This window comes from Accipiter gentilis, chromosome 5 (assembly GCF_929443795.1).
Source record: "Accipiter gentilis chromosome 5, bAccGen1.1, whole genome shotgun sequence".
In the NCBI taxonomy this organism is placed as follows: domain Eukaryota; kingdom Metazoa; phylum Chordata; class Aves; order Accipitriformes; family Accipitridae; genus Astur; species Astur gentilis.
In genome coordinates this window covers 9,879,392-9,897,972 of record NC_064884.1, presented here as the reverse complement: position 1 = coordinate 9,897,972, position 18,581 = coordinate 9,879,392, and the positions used below count along the sequence as shown (strand labels likewise).

Below are 18,581 nucleotides of genomic sequence, written 5' to 3'. Positions count from 1 at the left end.
CTCTCAGGCCTACAAAATCCACCTCTCTTTCACAAGTTATAGCTCATAGCATCAGCATCGGAAGTGAGAAAGCAAGGAAGACGACAAGCTGCTGCTCTGCTAGAGACTGAAAGTGCATTCAGATTGTCCCCAGCACAATGCCAGCAGCAGATCTCTTGGGACATTGTGGGCCACATTCTTGGCTTCTGCAATCCCTCAGCCTCATGTCCTCTGGCCTGCAAACTTTAGCTGGCAGGATATTCCCATTTTTAAGACAAAAGGCACCACCAAGGAAAGTCAGGCAAGCAGTGCTTCCAAATGCATGCTGAACATCTGATTTTAAACTAGCTCCAACCAGAGAAAGTCCAAGCCCAATGTTTGGTCTTAACACTGTGCTGACTTTCCTTATTCCAATCCAGAGAGTAAGATGTGGAAAAGCACACGTAATTTTGAGCTGTCAGGCAAAATGCTGCAAATATGAGACAACCAGTTACCCAACATAAAGCCCCCAAGTCACTGTTTTGTTGCAGTCATACCACATCTCACATATGGTGCAGCTCTGCTGCGTTTCTACTGACAGAGATTATCTTGACATTTCAGATGTTTTGCTGGTCCTGAATCAGTACACCTCACAATTTTTTAAATCATTGTCAGAACACTTAGGAGACAGAAGAAAACCACTGTCCCCATTGTATGGGTCCACAGTCTCTAGTAGTGGGATTTCTCTCATCTTTTCTAGCCCTCCAACAGTTAACCTCCTCTTATAAGCCATCTGCTATGCTCCCTGTTTGGAGAAAGATGGGAAATTCCATGGGATGACTCACCCTCTCTGGGAAGAGGACACATTTAAGACAGACACCACTGGAGAGCAATTCATCCAGTCTAGCTCCAATGACTACAGAGGGAGTCTAGATGAGAAGTCCAGCTTTTGTATTGCATACAAGAAATGAAATCCCACACTAAATGACTTGCTCAGAGTGATAAAGAGTGAGCAGGGCTCAGCATCTAGGTCTCTGGGGTCCTTGACTAATTCTTCAGCCTATGCTACTTTTTATTGGTGAAGGCCATCATCTTATTTTGAAGACTGTCTCAAATGACTGGCTTTTGCTTACAAGTTCGGATAGACCATCTGTTTCAAAATCCCTACCAAAACTGATGCAATGACCAGCTGCAGACAAAGACTTTACGTAAAAGAATTAATCACAGATACTACAGAACAAATCATATCCCAGTGTTCCTGTTATAAGGACACACAAGGAGAATTGACTCAGAACTGGGAAGTCAGAAGAGAAAAAAGAAGTGCTGAAGTACACTGGGCATGCAGGGAGTGGTAACGGGAGAAGCAGTACTGTAGGCTGACCTGGTATGGATCTTAAGTTGTGATGGCTGAGCAAATTTTGAATGACAAATGCCACATTCATATGGTTTTTCTCCTGTATGTGTCCGCATATGAAACACTAGCGCTGTTCGGGAGCTGAGGATCTTCCCACAGACAGAGCAGAGAGGGCGTTTGACTCTGCCTTCATGCTTCCGCATATAATGTGTCCTCACATCTCTCTTTCTTTTAAAAGTAGCATTGCAAAGGGTGCAGGCAAACTGCCTTTCTTCAGTGTGCACACAGGCTCGATGCTCCTTCCAGCTGTTGTAACTAGCAAATGACTTGCTGCAGATGTCACACTGATAGACTTTACCAGGCAAGCACTGATGGACATCTCTGCAGTGATCCACATACTTTTTCCGGGAAACAAACTGCTCATTACACTTATCACATCTTATTACATAGGCAGATTTCTTATTCACCCCGCTTTTATTTACCTTCTTTATTTTAAACCCTTCATCTGATTCACGTTCTTCAACATCCTTCTCATTAGAGCATTCATCATCCTCATCATCCTCCTCAGTACAGACCTCCTCATTATCTCTACTATCTTCAACTTCTGAATACCCTGCTTCGTAATCTACCTCCTCCTCACCCTTCACACTCATTTCACCTTCATCTTCATTCCCTGCTTCACTCATTTTTTCCCTTCTTGCTTCAGCTTCCTTATATTTCCGCTTCTGTGCTTCTTGCTCAGTGCTGCAGTCTGCTTTGGTAACAGAGGAACCCCCAGGTTCTTCCTTACTACTCATGGCCTCTTCGTGCCTCGCACACTTTTGTCGTTCAGCCTCCGATGTCCCATCCCACATCTCTCTGTCAGGATCTTTGTCACAGGTTGTTGCGTTTAGTCTATGCGCAGGTGGAACTACCATCCAATAGACAGGCATAAGTTTCCTCTCTTGCCCAGACTCATGGATTTTTCTGTTAAAATAAACAAACAACAGGGCACAACTTCAATAAGTTTAATTGTTTCAATTCGGACATGTTTGCCCTGGAGGAAGGGCTGTTTCCTTTTAATTGTTCTTCACACCATTTAAGAAATTAACAGCATGTTTGGAGAGCCAAACAACAGGGAAATTTTATGTAGAGTTGGACCAGATAATTAAAGAAAATTAAAAGCTCTCATCAAGGATGGAGCCCCTCAAGTATATGTATTTGTCATCTGACTAGTAACATAGGATGGACTGTACATTTTCCTCCAAGACCATGCTGGACAGGGTAAGAAATTATGGACGTAAAACAAGGGAAATATAGATTAAATGCCTATATGGAAAAACAAAACGGATCCCCTTGTAATCCACCAATTGCAGCAGTTAACTCTACTCATCACTACTCAGTGCGTGGAACAAGCTATGTCATTGCACTCGCTACACATCTGGATTGTTTTTTCTGCTACTGGACTGAACTACAAGCAAATGTTGACATTTTTTAAAAAGGGAAGCTGAGATCCAGTAGTAAACCACATATCTCCTGTACCACACAGGCAGGGTATGGAGATGTTTGACATGTACAGTGGATTTTGCAGTTCTGGAAACTACTGTGCATTTTCAACATCTTGTTTTCAGTCAAGCAGCACTCAGTAAGTCTATCCGGAAGCTCACATTGCCCAGCAAAACAGCATGCAGGGTATTCGGCTGACAAAAACCATACTAAAAAGCACCACACTGCCCTGACGTTTATGAAATGGGCATTTTCATGTGCATTTTAAACAGATGCTGATTCTTTTCAGGCTCCTGTTTAAAAACCCAAACTTAAGGCTTCCAAAACCAACTAAGAGATATGGCTGCACAAGTCCCCTTTGATTCAACAGGAAACCTTCACCTAAATTCCCAGTCTGGGAGATGTCAATCCAGTAATCTGGACTGAGAGCTTGATGAGGTCAAGTGAAAAAAATCTGTCCTGATTTCAACACACTTCTGATCAGATCCAAGGAATTCTGGAATTAAAGCAGCAAGGACTTCAGGAATGCTTTTACCCTGGCGCCCAGAGAGAAAACACATTTTCCTGCACGCGCATGGACACACACACACAGAATGCTGTACCTTATGTGAGTATTGTAAGCAGACCTCTGAGCAAAGCTGGCGGGGCAGAGTTCACATTTATAAGGTTTCTCCCCGGTGTGTGTTCGTATGTGGACTGTCAGGCCGCACTTGGAACTGATGACTTTGTCGCAGTACGGGCAGGCCTGGGGATCCCGCTTCTTCTCATGCACCCTGCGGATATGGTCGTTTATGTCCTTCTGGCGCTTAAACCTTTTGTCGCAAAACACACAGGAGAAGCCCCGCTCATCACTATGAACAGTGAGGCGGTGCTGCCGGAGGTTCTGGTGAGTGGAGAAGAGCTGCTCACATGTGTTGCAGCTGTACTTGACAGCCAGGTTAACAGCATGCCTGAGCTCCATGTGCGACTGGTACTGCTTGATAACACGGAATGATTCGTCGCACTTCTCACACGCAATCTGTGGCAAGACTTTGGCCACGTGCCGCGGTGATTTCCTACGTTCCGTTTTACTGGCAAATTTGGAAATTAAACTGTTTGCATCTTCCCACTGCTCAGGCAGAGTGTTCCTAATTACTACGCAGGCTTCCTTTGACTCAGTCTGACTTAGGAGAGAATGACTGTCCTCGTTTTCCAGACTAACGATATCCATGCTGAGTCTGTTTCTGGTATCTGTCTTGTTACATTTTGGTAGCTTTGCAGTCCTGGATTTTGGGTCTGGAAAAGCGGTGTCCTCTTGCTCCAGGCTTGCTGGTTGGCCTTCAATGAGTTCGTAGCCAGCCAGCAACTTCTTATGTTTTTGCCTATCCCAAAGTTTCCTCTGCATGGGTATTGCCACAACTTGGGAAGAGTTACTCAGTTTGTGGTCCTCCTCTTGCTGGATGCGAGTCCACTGTGGTGCGCCATTTTCACACAGCTGACCTTTCAGATGGAGGCTCAGATCTAACCCCTTCCTGCCCTCTGCTTTCACTTCTTCACAAATGTCAAGCAAATCCTTGCATTCAAGTCTTTCAGCTATTTCTTTCATCCGTTGCAGTTTTTCTGCTTCAATCTCCACTTCTGCAGTGTAAACAAACTCCAGGAAGGAGGTGAACTCTTCTGTGTAAATGTCTTGTAGAGTCACTGTGCAATTCTTGGTGTCCAGCATCTCGTCATGCAGGAAAAGCCCCTTGAAATAGTTGCTGGAAGCTGCCAAGACAGCTTTGTGAACCAGAAACTCCTCCTGAATTCCGAGATGTTGTGTGTGAACTGTCACATCACAGAGGTGACCGAACTGGTACAGAGAATGCAGGGCCCTCAGGAGGTTAGGAGCAGCAACCTTGGATTTCATTAGAATTTTCTTTTTCTCCATCCTGCCAGAAAAACAGACACATGTTTGAGTGCTTGCTCTTCCTCTTCCATGAGCTATCTTTTCATTCATATACGACATCAATCACTTACACAAAAAGCTCAGTGGAGATCCGTGTCCTAATTCCTAATTTACAAGATGTGGCAAAGACCTCAAGGTTGCTTCTATCAACACAACCGTCATCAGCAAATACACTTGGTTTATGAGGCACAGACTTAGATTTACGCTCTAGAATAATCCTCCAGAGCGAATATTCTGTAGCACAGATGGCAACAGTAAAAGAATACGATTAACATGATTGGCCCAGCTTAATAATAAAACACTCTTCATACAAGCGTTTTTCAACAGTAGAGGTCACACCAGTTTATGGTAGAAACAAGCATCTTTCCCCACTCTTGTACAAAGGGGGAACTGAAGCATAGCAAGTCACTTCACTTCCGATTGCTTCCAGGCTGGTGTTGAAATAAGAGCCTGTGTTTTCACAGTCCCGTACCAAGCTCCACCCGCTGTCCCCAGCAGCCCCTTGTGCCAAAGCAGTGGGATAAATCTTTGAATCTCATTCAATTTTGTTTCTGGTTTTTTTCCCCCCAGGTAAACAATCAGACCTAGGAGTTAATAATGATAGTTAGTAAGCTTCTATTGTATTTGGCCACTTAAATAATATACAGGGACAAACTACATATCTAGAAATAGCTACAGATTTTTTGAAAAGATAATAGTGTTTTATTTGAAAAATATTTCAAAACTGCTCCTTCTCAATCGACAGAGTGGTCAGAAGTTTTCTGACATTTTCACAAAGAACAAGTTGCATTTCCCCACCAGCTCTAGAGGCAGACACTAGCTATTACTAGAGTAAATCCGATGCCTGAGAACTCCATGGCTTTCCTGTCTCAACCTGCATATGACACCTACACCGCTGGAACAAGAAGTTTCATTCACCCTTGCCCATAAAGCACAACAACAATGCTGTCAACCTTACTGAGGCCTTTGGATGCTCTGATCTGATCCTCTAAGCTGATATTCCTGATCTAGCATAATTTTTAAATGTCTGTTGTTTAGCACATGCTTACAACAGCTTTGTAACCAAGGGAAGAACATTAGGCCAAAATAAACAGACGAATCAATTTGTTATTGCTTAAAGGCTCCGTTTAAGCTTGGCTTGCTGCACTTCCCTCTCACAGTAATAATGGCTGGCAGAAAATGACACCAAACTGTACTTTCACTTCTCATCTAAATTATGTTTGACATTATATTAAATACATTCCTGGCAGATATAAACTGTCTGATTAATAAGACAAATGTGTCTTCAACATGAAATACCAGGAAGTCAAACACAATACATAGCCTAGAGTGAATAGGTTTGAATAGCAAGCTTAAGAGATAGCTTTGAGAATACTCTTCCTAGTACAAGCTACTGCAGCAAGCACGGCAGAGGATAATCATCTTCTAATCTGCAAGGCATAAGTCATTCAATGCTTGTGACACCCCAAATCGTGTTTTAAAAACTGCATTTAAAGATTTAAACTGATTTTAAAATGACCCCATTATGTGCCACTGGAATGTGTACTCCTGTGTTTGTAGGAAATAGACAGGATTTCTACTAGATAGAAAGTGTCTGTAAATTTGAGTTATGCAGAACCTCAAATTTTTGTACTTAATTGAGGGCTTGATCCCGAGTACTCTATGAGCTCCTGGGAGAAGTGCCACTCCAATCAGTGGGACTGCTTGGGATCTCGGCCTTCTCACCTAGCTGGTGCAGAACCTCCTCACTGCTAGCAAGTTCAAAGATGATTACTCAGAAAAAAGAAAATAAAAATACGACTACAGGAAAAATACTTAGGAAAAGTAACTAGAAGAAAAAGACAAACTATGTGTTGAAACATCCCATAGAAGCTAGAAACTGGTGGTGGTGGGGGTATGTGCAAAATAGCATTGTCTAAATTCTATCAGGAAATGACTGCTCACATCCAGACTCCTGCAAATGTATGATAATTATCACAGTCACTGCCTTATGAATTCTGGCCAGCAGGCATCTTTAAAATGCTCCCAAGTCAACATCTGCCAACTATTCCCTACCAGTGATCACGAGCTATGCGGAGACATAATCCTAACAGCTCCTATGGCACACTTGCTGGCTGCAGGAAGAAGCGCGGATCCAGAGGTTAATACCAAATTCAGTCCACAAATTCACAAAAGCTTCTACTTAATCTGTCCCTGGGTTTGCCCTTCTTAATGTTTTCCAACAGGATATCCTTCTTCATTTCTGTGCAGAACTGACCCCAGCATTGCAAAGCTCACTGATCATTAGCGCTTAAAGAAATCAATGAGCAGAGCATGTGCTAATTTCCTCCTCCTCTTTTTTAAGATCCCCATCTGTGATAAATTCTCGATACACTCCCATGTGAGCTCTGCTAACACTAATATCTGATACTAAACCAAATGGAGAGGTACGTTCCAACATCATCTCTTTAGTTCAGCTGGTTCTAGATTAAATCAGCCCAGAAATGGTTTACCAAAATGACTTCCCAGTGAAAAATGCCACAAATGAATCCATTTTCACAAATTTTTTTTCTTCAGAAAAAATGAGACTGTACTTTTTGTTACCATTGGGAGAGGAAACTGGTCTTTAGTTTTCTGAAGTGGTGTTGTATACAGTTTGTTTTCATGTTTTACAGTTGCACAAGATTGAGAGTAGAACACGGTGTTTCTAGTATATATGATTATTTTCTTTTTCCTCAAAAAAAGTTGAGGCAATAGAAGACTTCCAAGCATTTTGCTTTCATTTTGAGGGTAAGGAAGCACCTTCTTATCCCCAATGGATTAGGAAAGCTATTTTCTCCTTACTCTTTCAATTTCATTAACACTTAATGACGAGAGAAGGTTCTTGAAGGACTCCCATCCATAACAACAGGAATGAGGATGACAAATGTTGCAGTAAATCACCCAGTTATTGAATCAAAGAGGACATAAGTTCCAAATGCAGGTTAACGTTGGCTTGAAATAACCGCCAGTAATCGAATAGGAAAAATAATGGTAACATCACTAATAGGTTTAATTCCATCCCTCCATTTATGCAGGGCACCCAGGTCTTCATAATCCTAACTTTTGCTCCCAGATGCATCCATAAACCAAGCACTCCCAGAGCTGAATCCCATCTCTTCCACTTTCCAGCACTCTACCCAGCCCAAATCTCAAAACGATTGGCACTCCTCTCTTCTGCTCCACTGCAAACACACCACCCTAACCAGCAGAACAAACTCCCAAGTGGCGACACAGGACGGTCAAGAAGGTGGAAAAAGTGCAGGGCAGCATGAGGAGCATGTTCAGCCGCTCCACAACCCCTCTGCTGTTTTCTCACACCCTCAGAAACCCTCTCGGAGTTGCTCCTGGGAGGCGGCAAGGTTCACAGCCCACTGGGAGAAAGATACCATTGATCACTGCAGGTCATCACAAACCCGTTACCACTTAGGAAACCAGGAAGTAAAAAGGAACTGGTTAGAGGTTAACAGCCCTAATAGACATCATTCTGCTGTATCCTGAAGCTACTTCTGAAAACAGCAAGTTGCTAGTCTCCAAGACACTGACTTCAATGGGAAGATTTAAATGAAAGCAACATTTTTTCCACATACTGCATTTTACAGGTTTGTTTGTGACTTCTTTCAGCTTTTTGCCCACTAATAAGGGAATAAATACTTCAAAGAATTTGCACCTATGCAAGATTTACAATAAACACAATTAATCTAACAGAACCGCTGCAAAAGCCAAAAGGTATTTCAATTCAATTACAGCTCCTGATAAGGCCACTGGAATAAATACAACTGTTTTAAAAAATAAAGCATAACAGTGGCTTCCAACCTCCAAGAAGAGATTTATATTTGTTCTGTGCTATAGCGCCTTTTTTTTAATGATGCAATGACACAGCCAATAGCAGCTCTCTAATTCAGGATAATTAGTACAATAAATGAAGACATTTGTAGGAAGGAGAGTAAATATTTCTAAAACGTCATTGTTTCTTGGACTTTCACTGTTCACATCTACTTTGCAATTTCTACGGGTGAGAGCATTAACTGGTGTGATATGGTATAGCCCTTTCGAAGTGACGACAGTGAAGGTACACTGATTTATACACCCAAGTATCTGGGGGGAGAAAAACCCAGTAGGTCGAAGAAATTGAATTGCATACTTCTAAAAAAATCTGCTGTTTCACATAAATATGCCCTGCTTTTTGCAAAGTATACATAACCTTTTGGTTGCTTGACTCTCCCCAATCCTTTTTAAGTAGATCTTAAGATTCTCTTCAGAGAAGCAAGGAGGAAATTCTTCCTTAACTTATTTTCCGAGGAGGGGTTCCATTAAACTCTCAATAGCTGCATGTACATGTACAACCAAGGGCCCCGACAGTGATCCAAATGAGAACCCTTGAAATATTGATGGTGTTAGGGTGCTGGGGGGCTGGGGGGGGTAGGGGAGGGCAAGAGCCCTTATATGCTCTTACTTGATCACCTTTATCCTCTGCAGAAACTGCCCAAGTATCTCTTTGAAGTGCTAGTATGGCCTAAGAGCATGTAATTGCTCCTCTTGATGCCTGGGCTACCACTTGGCAAAATAAGACCAACATGGGTAGATAGTAACAGCCGTACAACACCCCAGATCCTGACCAATAAAACGAACCACTCGAGAGATCAGACTAAACAACCAGAACTGCAGTACAACAGGCAGAATATTTAAGAGCACATAAACTGCCCCAAGTAAAGGGCAATTAGACTCATTGCCGCAGATGCACAAGACCTAGTTTCAGTCCTTAAATGAGCTATACCCATGATATTTTTTTCTGATTTTTGCTTTGTTTTTTTCCTGTAAAATCAGATAACATTTGCCTCTCTTAAAGATGGATTGTGGTGATAAAAATACATCAATAGCAGTGAGATAATAAGTTAACATCGGTGAAAAAGAGCATTATGAGGGCATAAATAACAGCTGGAGTTACTCAACTGTATTAATCATCTGGAAAATTAAGCTTATTTACATAAATTCCCACATGATGCAGATACATAAAGTTAGGTAAGGCAGGACACCAAGCTAACAGTAACAACAATAGCACCTCTCCTGCCACAGTTTCTGGCCCATTTGTACACTGCTGGGTAAGCTGAGGAATTGCCATCCAGAGCATCCCAATTTAACCTCCAGCACGCTGCTGGACAAATTCCTCCAAGAGCCATTTAAAGTTGTTTGGGTCTCTTTTTTTTTAAAATGTACTGAACTTTGATTTCTGCCTTACTAAAAACCAAGTACATTACCTCTGAGACACAGCTGGAAATGCTGCTCACATGAGAACGTCAAGGCTGACCACACTTTACAGGTGGAACAGCACTCGACACAATCCTATCTGAAAGACACCGCACTGCGTTATTCCTCACACCAACGACAAAACGCAGTTGTGACCGTCTTCTGGTTTTTACCCTTTACTTTGCGCGGCCACCAGATTTCTACGCGCGAAACGGCCTGCAGCACGCACAGCTCGCCCCAGAGCCCTGCAAGGAAATCAGGAGCCAAAGACATTTCTCCCCGTGCTTGACAAGAGCGCGAGTCTCCTCCCGGCACGGCAGGCGGCCGGAGATCCGAACGCCACCCAAGGGGAGACGTGAGGCAGGCCGGCCGTCACCCGCCCCCCGCGCAGGGGGACAGGTCACCTCCCCAGGGACACCGCAAGGCCGCCCCACGCCCCGATCCCGGGGGGGAGGCCTCGCCGCCGCCATGCCCGCTCGTGAGGCGTCGAGGCCCGGCCTGCGCCCCAAGGGTGGCGGTCACCGGAGCGGTGGTGGTGGCTGTAGCAGTAGTAGCCGGACCCCCCTCCCCGGCCAACCGGCGGCTCCCGGGAGCGCCTCCCCGCCGCCCGGCCCCGCGCCCCCACGGCCCCCGCCCGCCCTTACCCTGCCAGGCGGGACGCCCCGCTCCCGCCTCAGCCGCGCCCGCCGCGCTCCTCCCGCCCGGGCACGCCCCCGGGCGATACCACCGCCCCCCCCCCCAGCGGAATGGTACGGCGGAGGGAAGGCCTGCCTGGCAGGGCTCTGCTGCCCGAAAACAACATGGCCGCCGCGGCTTCGGCACATCAGCCGCCTGCCTTTTGCAGCCATCTTGAGTGAGGGAGGCGGCGGGGCGGGAGTGGGTGGCCATCTTGGGCCCGCGCAGCTGGGGTTCCCACGCTCCTTGAGGAGAGGCGCTGCTGCGGACCCTCTCCTGACGAAGCCCTCAAAATTCCTCAGAATTGCAGGCAGGGGTCAGTTTTTCCCCGTTACTTGGAGTGCCTCCTGCTACGCTGTTAGTTACTTTCTTTCAAGAAACTGCAGCATCTCCCCCCTGCAAGCAGAGGCCCGCGTTCAGGAATATCACAGGGTGCCAGGCCTTGCTTGTGCCTATTCACATAGGCCAGCCCATAGATTTATTTAGTGGCAGGTAGCCACCTCGGGCAGAAGAAAATCTCGGGTCTCTGTGTGAGTTGTGTGACAAGGGCGTTTCCTGTGAGAAGGCAAGCCAGCTTTGCTCCAGTCTCACAGAAGATCAGGTTTCAGGGCCCCAGACCTGAACCGATTCAAGCTGGCTGCCAGGCTCCCTTCACTCGGGTGTGGTACAGTAATGTCTCTACATCTCCAGGCAGGACTACAGTAAAATTAACAATTTCTGTAGGAGCTTTGTTGTTCCGGTGTTTCATCCACATCTTCATTAGGAAGAGCTACTTGAAAGAAATCCATGAATTTTTGTGGCTTGTGCTTACCTGTTTCCACAAAACTGAAAAAAACTCAAGTCAAAACAATTTGTTTTTACATTTGCAAAGCACGGTGTCTCAGTGTTTGATCAGGTTAAATAGCTGCTGTTGCCAATGGCTGTCTACGGTGGGTTTGTTCCTCAGGTGCATTAAATGACTTTTCTTACCTTGCAGCCCAGTTTGCTCTGCCAGCTAGATCCAGCTCCTCACCATCTCCCAGTATGGATACTGGCAGATTATTGTCAGCGTTGAGAGAGAGGTTTATAGGAACTAACTTAAAGGTCTGAACTTTGGTGGGGTAAATCTGGGCTTAGGAGAAGCACAAATAGGGCCTCACATCTGCCAGAACTGCTGTTCCTGCAGGACGAGCCGCTGTTTCTCACTGGTGACCCTGTATTGCTGTCATTTATCATGTGAAGTGATTTTAAACAGCCAATGGATGGGACAAGTCACTCTGTGGGCTGCCAAGTACTTAAGCACACAAATCTTGTTTCCAAGACGAATGACACATAAATTCCTCCCTGGAAACATTTTTTACTTAAGTGCAGGTTTTAATCTTTGAATTTTAATGGCTTGTAAAAACGTTGGATGATAATTGTAACTCCTCGAGGTAATGTAAAATAAATTCCTCCATTAAAAAAAAACAAACAGGAAGAGTCGGATATCACTGAAAGTTAATGTGCTATTTACCTTTCTTTTCTATACTGCTGTCATACCAATTTGAGCCGGGATCCTATAATTACCAGGCTGCTGGCCAGATATTAGAAAATGTTCACACATTTATGTGAAAACAAGAGTACCATAGGAAAGACAGAATAAAAATATTTAGAATAAAAATAACTAGCGCAGACTCAACTTGCTTAGACTCATATAGGCCAAAAGGCAAATCTAGCCTGAGAGAGCTCCCACTGAAGAGTGCATGCTTCCACCATGAATTTGGTTTTCAACCCTGATTATTTTGTTTGTATTCGGGGAATGTTTCTATTGTCAAGACACAGCTCTAGGAGTGGAGAGAACGAACAGCAATATGAGTGATCCATGCTAAAATGTCAGGATAATATTCCTGTATCTTAGCACAAGGGAATGGTGTTTGCTTTTACTTTATCGGAAACCTGGTCTGCTCTACAGTTCTCACCCAGAGGAGTTGGGAGAGAAGATGAAGTGCAGGCTCCTGTCCAATTTAGTCTTGCTTTCATAAGGATTGAGTGAATTGCTGCAGAAGTTGGCAGCACTGTTGCGCTGGGTTGTATTGGCGTGTCAATCTTTGCGGAGCTGCCCAGGAGGGATTCTCCCAACGCTCCTTCAGCACGCCGGCGGCTGCGTGACTCCAGGCTGGATTTCACACTACCTGCTGCCACCAGTCTTATTTCTCAGGCTAGAGAAGATGAATTTGATTCTCAAAATGTCCTGGGTGCTCAGATGCCCTTCAGGGGTGAATGTTACCCTGTGGCTTCCTAGAGCAGAAGATTGAGCCCCATCTCCCTCATCCCTGATGATGTGCTGATTGCTGCGGGGGGGTGGGGGAGTGGAAGGGTGTCTTACTCGCTCTGAGTCATTAATTCTTTTCTGCACAGTTTCAACAGGAGGGATAAAACAGTTGGGAGACAGCAGAGGGGTGTCTGAATCCTAAGACGCTGAACCCAGGTGCCCTGTGCATGGGGCAAGCGCTCCAGATGCAGGGCTGTTGTAATAAAACAGGATGCAACAACCCATTTTGCCTTTTAAGCCAAAACATAGCAAAGTCCAGGAAAGAATCGTAGCCTGGGAAGCCAGATTTTATCTGAGTACTTCCTTTGGCTGGGAGTGAAGGAACACCTCAGGCTTTGATCGTGGTGACTAAGACCAGGAAAAGGGGAGAAGCTGGGAAGGAGCTCTGCCAGCCTAGTTACTCCACTCTGGATACAGGCTCTGCTTCTGCGGCACTGAACCGTCAGAAATTTGCAGACGCTTGCCCAAGGTCATCCGGGACACCTTCAGCAAAGCAAGGAATGGAAATGTAGTCCCCAAATCCCAGGCTGATTGCTGGTCTGCCTCTTCCTCTCTGGAGCACAGGGGGTAGCTCCCCATACACAACATCACCTGGTTGGCATTAGGGCGTTTGCAATTTTGGCTCTTTCCGGTCACGTTGCGTATGAGCGAAGCTGGGGTGCATTATTGGAGGCCCCAAACCCTGCCCTGGCAATGCAAGATGAAACCTCACCGTGCCTTTCCCCTGGATGGCCATCCTTTCCTTGCGGCTCCGCCAGAGGATGCTGCAGACTTTGGAAAGAGCAGCCCAGACTGCAGCCCTGCTCATCCTTTCCAGGACCCAGAAATCTGTGGCCGGTCGCTTGCTGACATAACCTTGGCCTCTTCACGTGCAAGACGAAACGACTGGAACGTGCTTGCAATCAGAGAAACTAACCCTGCAGCTTTGCTCGGGGTCACCACCAGCTCCTGCTGGCCTTTCCCCACTAGCTTGTGGACTTGGTTCCACCAGATGCCCTGCCTCACTCCAGTGCGCTGGTAGCATTGCCAGATTCGCAGGCAGGGAGTGCCTGCCGGACCTTTGCAGGGTAGGAGCAGATCTCCGAAGGGTATCCTTACGTGACAGCCTTGCAGCAGGAGCCCGGTCTGTGCTGGGCTTCCCCTTTGCCAGGGAGAAAGGAAAAAGGCGGGTTAAATATTTATGGAGCCTGGAGTGAAAATATTCTGGGAAGGCTAGAAAAAGGCCAATTTGAAGAGTTTCCCGTGGTGGACCAATTCATCCCCACATGCTGTTCAACTGACCGTTACATCGGGAGGAATCTGACCACATGTCTGCAGAGCCTTTGAGGAGGAGAGGGCTTCAAAATGTGTTTTTACCAAGTTTGGAGCTGATGAAACTGAAGCTCTCCTGAATGGGAGCCAAGCCACCACTCAGCAAACCTTAGTGTTGTCCCCAAAACAGAGACGGAGCTTTCAGCATAGTCTAAAAATGCAAATTCCAGACAAAATCCTAATGAAAAACAAACAGCAGGCTCTTGGTCTATATGTCAGTGGTGCGTACTGGTTAGCCTCTAATGCTATTCTGCATAATACATTTTGGCATATGATTTTGCTACAAATCAAACATACCATATATACTCCCCCTTATGCTGCTTATATGTTAAGTCTCAAGAAGCAGGAGTTATACATATTCTGGCAAAAAATTCCAAGATCTTGGTGTCACTTGAAAAACATATGAATTGATAAAAGTTCTTATGCATTTTTTGTCTTAAAAAGGAGATATTACAATACTAAAGACAAGCAAAATTTAATTCTCAGCAAGGTACAGTTTGTTTCACTGAAGAGAGACTGGCTGCTGGAGCAAACCAAAAGGTAATAGTGACTTCCTCATCTCCAGATGGTTTCAAGTGCCCTTCCAGAGGGAAAGCTTTAGATAGCCACAACTGCACTCAGTGACTGGATAACATTTTTTGGTTGGTGGTAAATGAGATCAGACTAGATGGACTAACAGCCCCTCCTAGTTTTAAAAATCTATGAACGTATAAATTATGTAGATTGTGTAAGTTTTATGTTGTTCTCCAAGCCTATGCTAGATGAGTCATTTCAACTGGGTGGTTAAAATCATGATCCCTTCCTACCTGAGGCTTGGCTCCATCACAAGAACTTGTGGCTTTACAAAGCCAAAGACCTTAACGTCTGCCTTTGTCTGGTAACAAGATGATGAATAATCATTTGCTAAGTTGTCACTTGGAAAACATAAGTGTTTGTCACCTTTCTGATATTGGACTATCAGGTAGTTTAGTGCACGTTCCTGCTATGGGGCTTACTTTAACCCATGCAGTAAATTTTGGGTGCTGCTGCATAGGAAGGAAAAAAACCTGCTAAACCATCCCTGCTTTTGTGCAGGGGTTGTGAAGAGGGGTCTGGTGCACTGGAGTGGTGGGAAAAGCTCTTTTCACCACTTCTTGTTCCCTTGTGCTATCGAGCCAACAGTTTTGATATTAACTTCATGTTACAGATGTGGGAACACATCCAAAGCCTATAAAAGTCACTGGAAGAACTCCCACCGAGGTCAAGGGCCTGGGGAAAGACCCTTATTGGAGAAGGTCTTTCAGAAATGAACTTGGAGCCAGGTCAGCATCACCTGATTGGCATTAGGGCATTTGCGATTTTGCGATTTTGGTTCTCACTTGTGAATTGCTGTTGGAGAGCAGCACTTTTCCCATCCAATTTTTCTTTGCAGCTCATTCCTGCATTTAGGCATTTGTGATAGGATATATTCCCACAGCTTTGGGGGGGCTGCTTTTAAGTTAATTCACTACAATCCTGACACCACACTGTTGACAAGTGGCCTGTTAGGTCAATGGAAAACCAAATGTAAGAGGTACATCAGCGAATGGTTTCCCTTTGTTACCAAATAAATCCCCCGCACAGCTCGTTTGTTATGTGCCCTTGTTTATTACACATATTTAAGCCTTTGGCACATTGTAAACTTCTGGTTCTCTCTATACCTTCCAGAGAAGCAAAATATTTTAACCCGTGCTAAACTGTAGGCATCAAAACCAGCAATTGCTTTTGGAAGCATATGATTTTCTGTCACCTTCCAGGTAATATTGAAGGTCTGATGCAGCTCTGGAGAGCTCAGGCAAGCTTTCGCTCTGTATGCAAACCCTTTTTAAACTCCTTAACTCTTCACGTTTCCAGTCAAGCTTATATTCTAATAGTTTGCTGAGTTTGTGGCTTTGTGAAAGGTTATAAAGATCTGGTTTCTCTGTCAAGAATCTACAAAGCAGGTGGATGATGTTTAGTCTCTGGCTAGCAGACACTACTGATATCTGCAGAATGCTAGCACTTTCTCCCCTTGGAAACAAACTGCCTCCTGTTTAGTTACAGGCACTTAAATATAAAAAAATACTCAATCAGCAGAGGAGAAAAAAAAAAAGCTGCTTTTTTTTTTTTTTTCCTACATAAGGCCAAATAGATTGCAGAGGATCACAGAGAATAAATTAATATTAGCACCTTGCTCTCAGCCAAAAGAAATAAAGCAAAAAAACCAAAGTTATTCTTAATGGCAAGAAAGTAGCAATTTCTTGCCAGATTTACAGTCCCAGCCTTTGCTGATGTTATCATCCTTTATTTTGACCAAGACTTCTATCAAAATAGCTGCCGATTTGAGGAACGTGGTGCCAGACAAACTCCACCAGCTCCCAGCTGTCAACTGATGAGAATTTTAAAGAAAAGAAGTAAGTCCAAATACATTTGACAAGGGCTCTTTTGCATTGACTAGCTGTATTTTCCCTTGATCCCTAGAAAGCAGCATTGCCTTGCAAGACCCCAAACTCACTGAAATTGGTGCCAAAACCCTCCTGTGAAGCCCAGTCAAGCAGCAAAGCATCGCCTGGTGCCTGTAGGCTATATCGGGCATCTAAATCCCCACTGTGCACCAATGTGGATCCCTAGAAGGTGGGCTCTTGCTTGGGACCAGGCAATGATGGGGCAAGCCAAGACCTGAGTACCTTCCTACAGCTCTTCCTCAACCAAGATTTTTCTACCATAAGAAAAAAAAAAGACAATTGTGCCTCTTTCCTTGCCTCTGACCATAATGCAGTATTGTAATGATAATGCCGCCATTGATTTAGCCAAGGACTCGAGTCATGTTCCCGTACCCACGCCATGTCAGCCCTGGCATGAGCCAGCCTGTGGTGTTTCACATACGGCAGATGGGAACGCATCCAAAAGAACAGATGCACCCCTGCGATGGGTCCGCCCCCTCCATATTATCTTAGAGAAGCCCCTTGACTTTTAAACACCTGAGTTAGCCTATACATTTTTTTAATATGTACACATCTCCTGTCTTCACAGCGATAATGTATTTTTTCCCCACAGTGATTATTTTCCATAGTGATAGCCCCTCATCATGATCTGAGAATCCAAATTATTTGGAAAAAGATGAGAATTTAGGTTTGCATCTGGTTGCTTTCTCTGGAGGGGTAGAACCAATGTCCTGGACTTGAGTGTCTTCAGGGAGCTATGTTCTGGCTCTGAACTTTTTTTGCTGTGGGCGTATTCGTACCTCCAACTGCTATTGCTTATTCCCTGCCTGTGATGAGAAAATGCCCTTTTTATCACCAGATTGGGCGTGGAGTCTTTGCCTGCAATGAGTAAACATGCAACAGGCAGCTGCCCAGAGAAATAAACACCTGGCAAAATATTTTTGGACATTTCATGATTAGTCATTGTCTGTGTGTTTGTGAAGGTCGAACCCCAGCTGCGTAGCTTGGGTCATGGGGAGCATTCCTAGAGGCTGCATCTGTAGTCAGTGGGGTTTGTGCATTAATATAGCCACAGATTTCCAGCATGGATGCTGGCCTAAAGACATCTCTTTCCTACATTAGTTGGTAGTAGCTTTGGGGAACAAACCATCACAAGACAACCAAGGTGTCTTGGTCAGAGCTGATGGACCGATATTGTTGGTCAGAGCACATTTGCGTGAATTTACATGCATGTAAATTGCCCAACCATTGAATCTCCGTGAGGAGGTGAGAATGGACTTGAAGGTGCAGCTACCTGGAAATATGCAAGCACATATGCAGGACGTCTTGCAGTCTGAAAACAAAGCCTGTCCTCGAGGACTTGCCAAGGCATGGCAGGTATGAACTTTAACTACTAAGTGCATCTGAAATGTCATCTGAGGGTTGCTCTGGGTTTCGAGCAGCTCCCTCCAAAGCAGGTAGCAACCCTTCTGTGGTGAGTGTCCAAAATACTGGGCGGGAGGTGGTCATTGCCATGGGAGCAGACAATCCCTGGTCATAACTACCAGGTCCTGCAGCGCCACGTTCTTCCTTTGGCCAGAAATCTGGGTTAAAGTCAGCACAAGTAGCCACATGTGGAGCTCTGGGATTTCATCCAAGAAACTTGGTACGTATACTTTGAAATACAAATAAACAAGCAAGCACACTGCGGGCGGGGAAAGAAGAGACAACGCAGAGGAGACACACCAGAAGACGGAGATGCTGCAGCAAAGAAAGAGAGGGAGAAGTTGAGGGCAAGCCATTTCAGCGGGTACACTGGAAGGAAAGCTGCCCCGTTAAAACTTTCAGCAGTGATCCATGTCTTCCCCTGGCTCTGGGAGCCCTGCTGCTGGCCAC

At 45.0% G+C, this 18,581-nt stretch overlaps 1 protein-coding gene across 8 annotated transcripts in view; it reads right to left on the bottom strand.

Moving 5' to 3' along the window:
* LOC126038789 (GDNF-inducible zinc finger protein 1-like) overlaps positions 1-18,581 on the bottom strand; it is a 67,624-nt gene that overhangs the window by 2,478 nt on the left and 46,565 nt on the right. For 5 of the 8 annotated variants that reach the window (XM_049801037.1, XM_049801036.1, XM_049801039.1 and 2 more), the window contains exons 2-3: positions 3,400-4,707; positions 1,340-2,278 (exon numbers count right to left, since the gene is read on the bottom strand). In XM_049801037.1, coding sequence (XP_049656994.1) covers positions 1,340-2,278; positions 3,400-4,707 — 2,247 coding nt within the window. Of the gene's footprint in view, positions 1-1,339; positions 2,279-3,399; positions 4,708-4,795; positions 4,879-10,000; positions 10,113-10,633; positions 10,737-18,581 lie in introns of those variants that run through there. The other 3 variants (XM_049801038.1, XM_049801040.1, XM_049801041.1) reach the window with 3 other exon arrangements.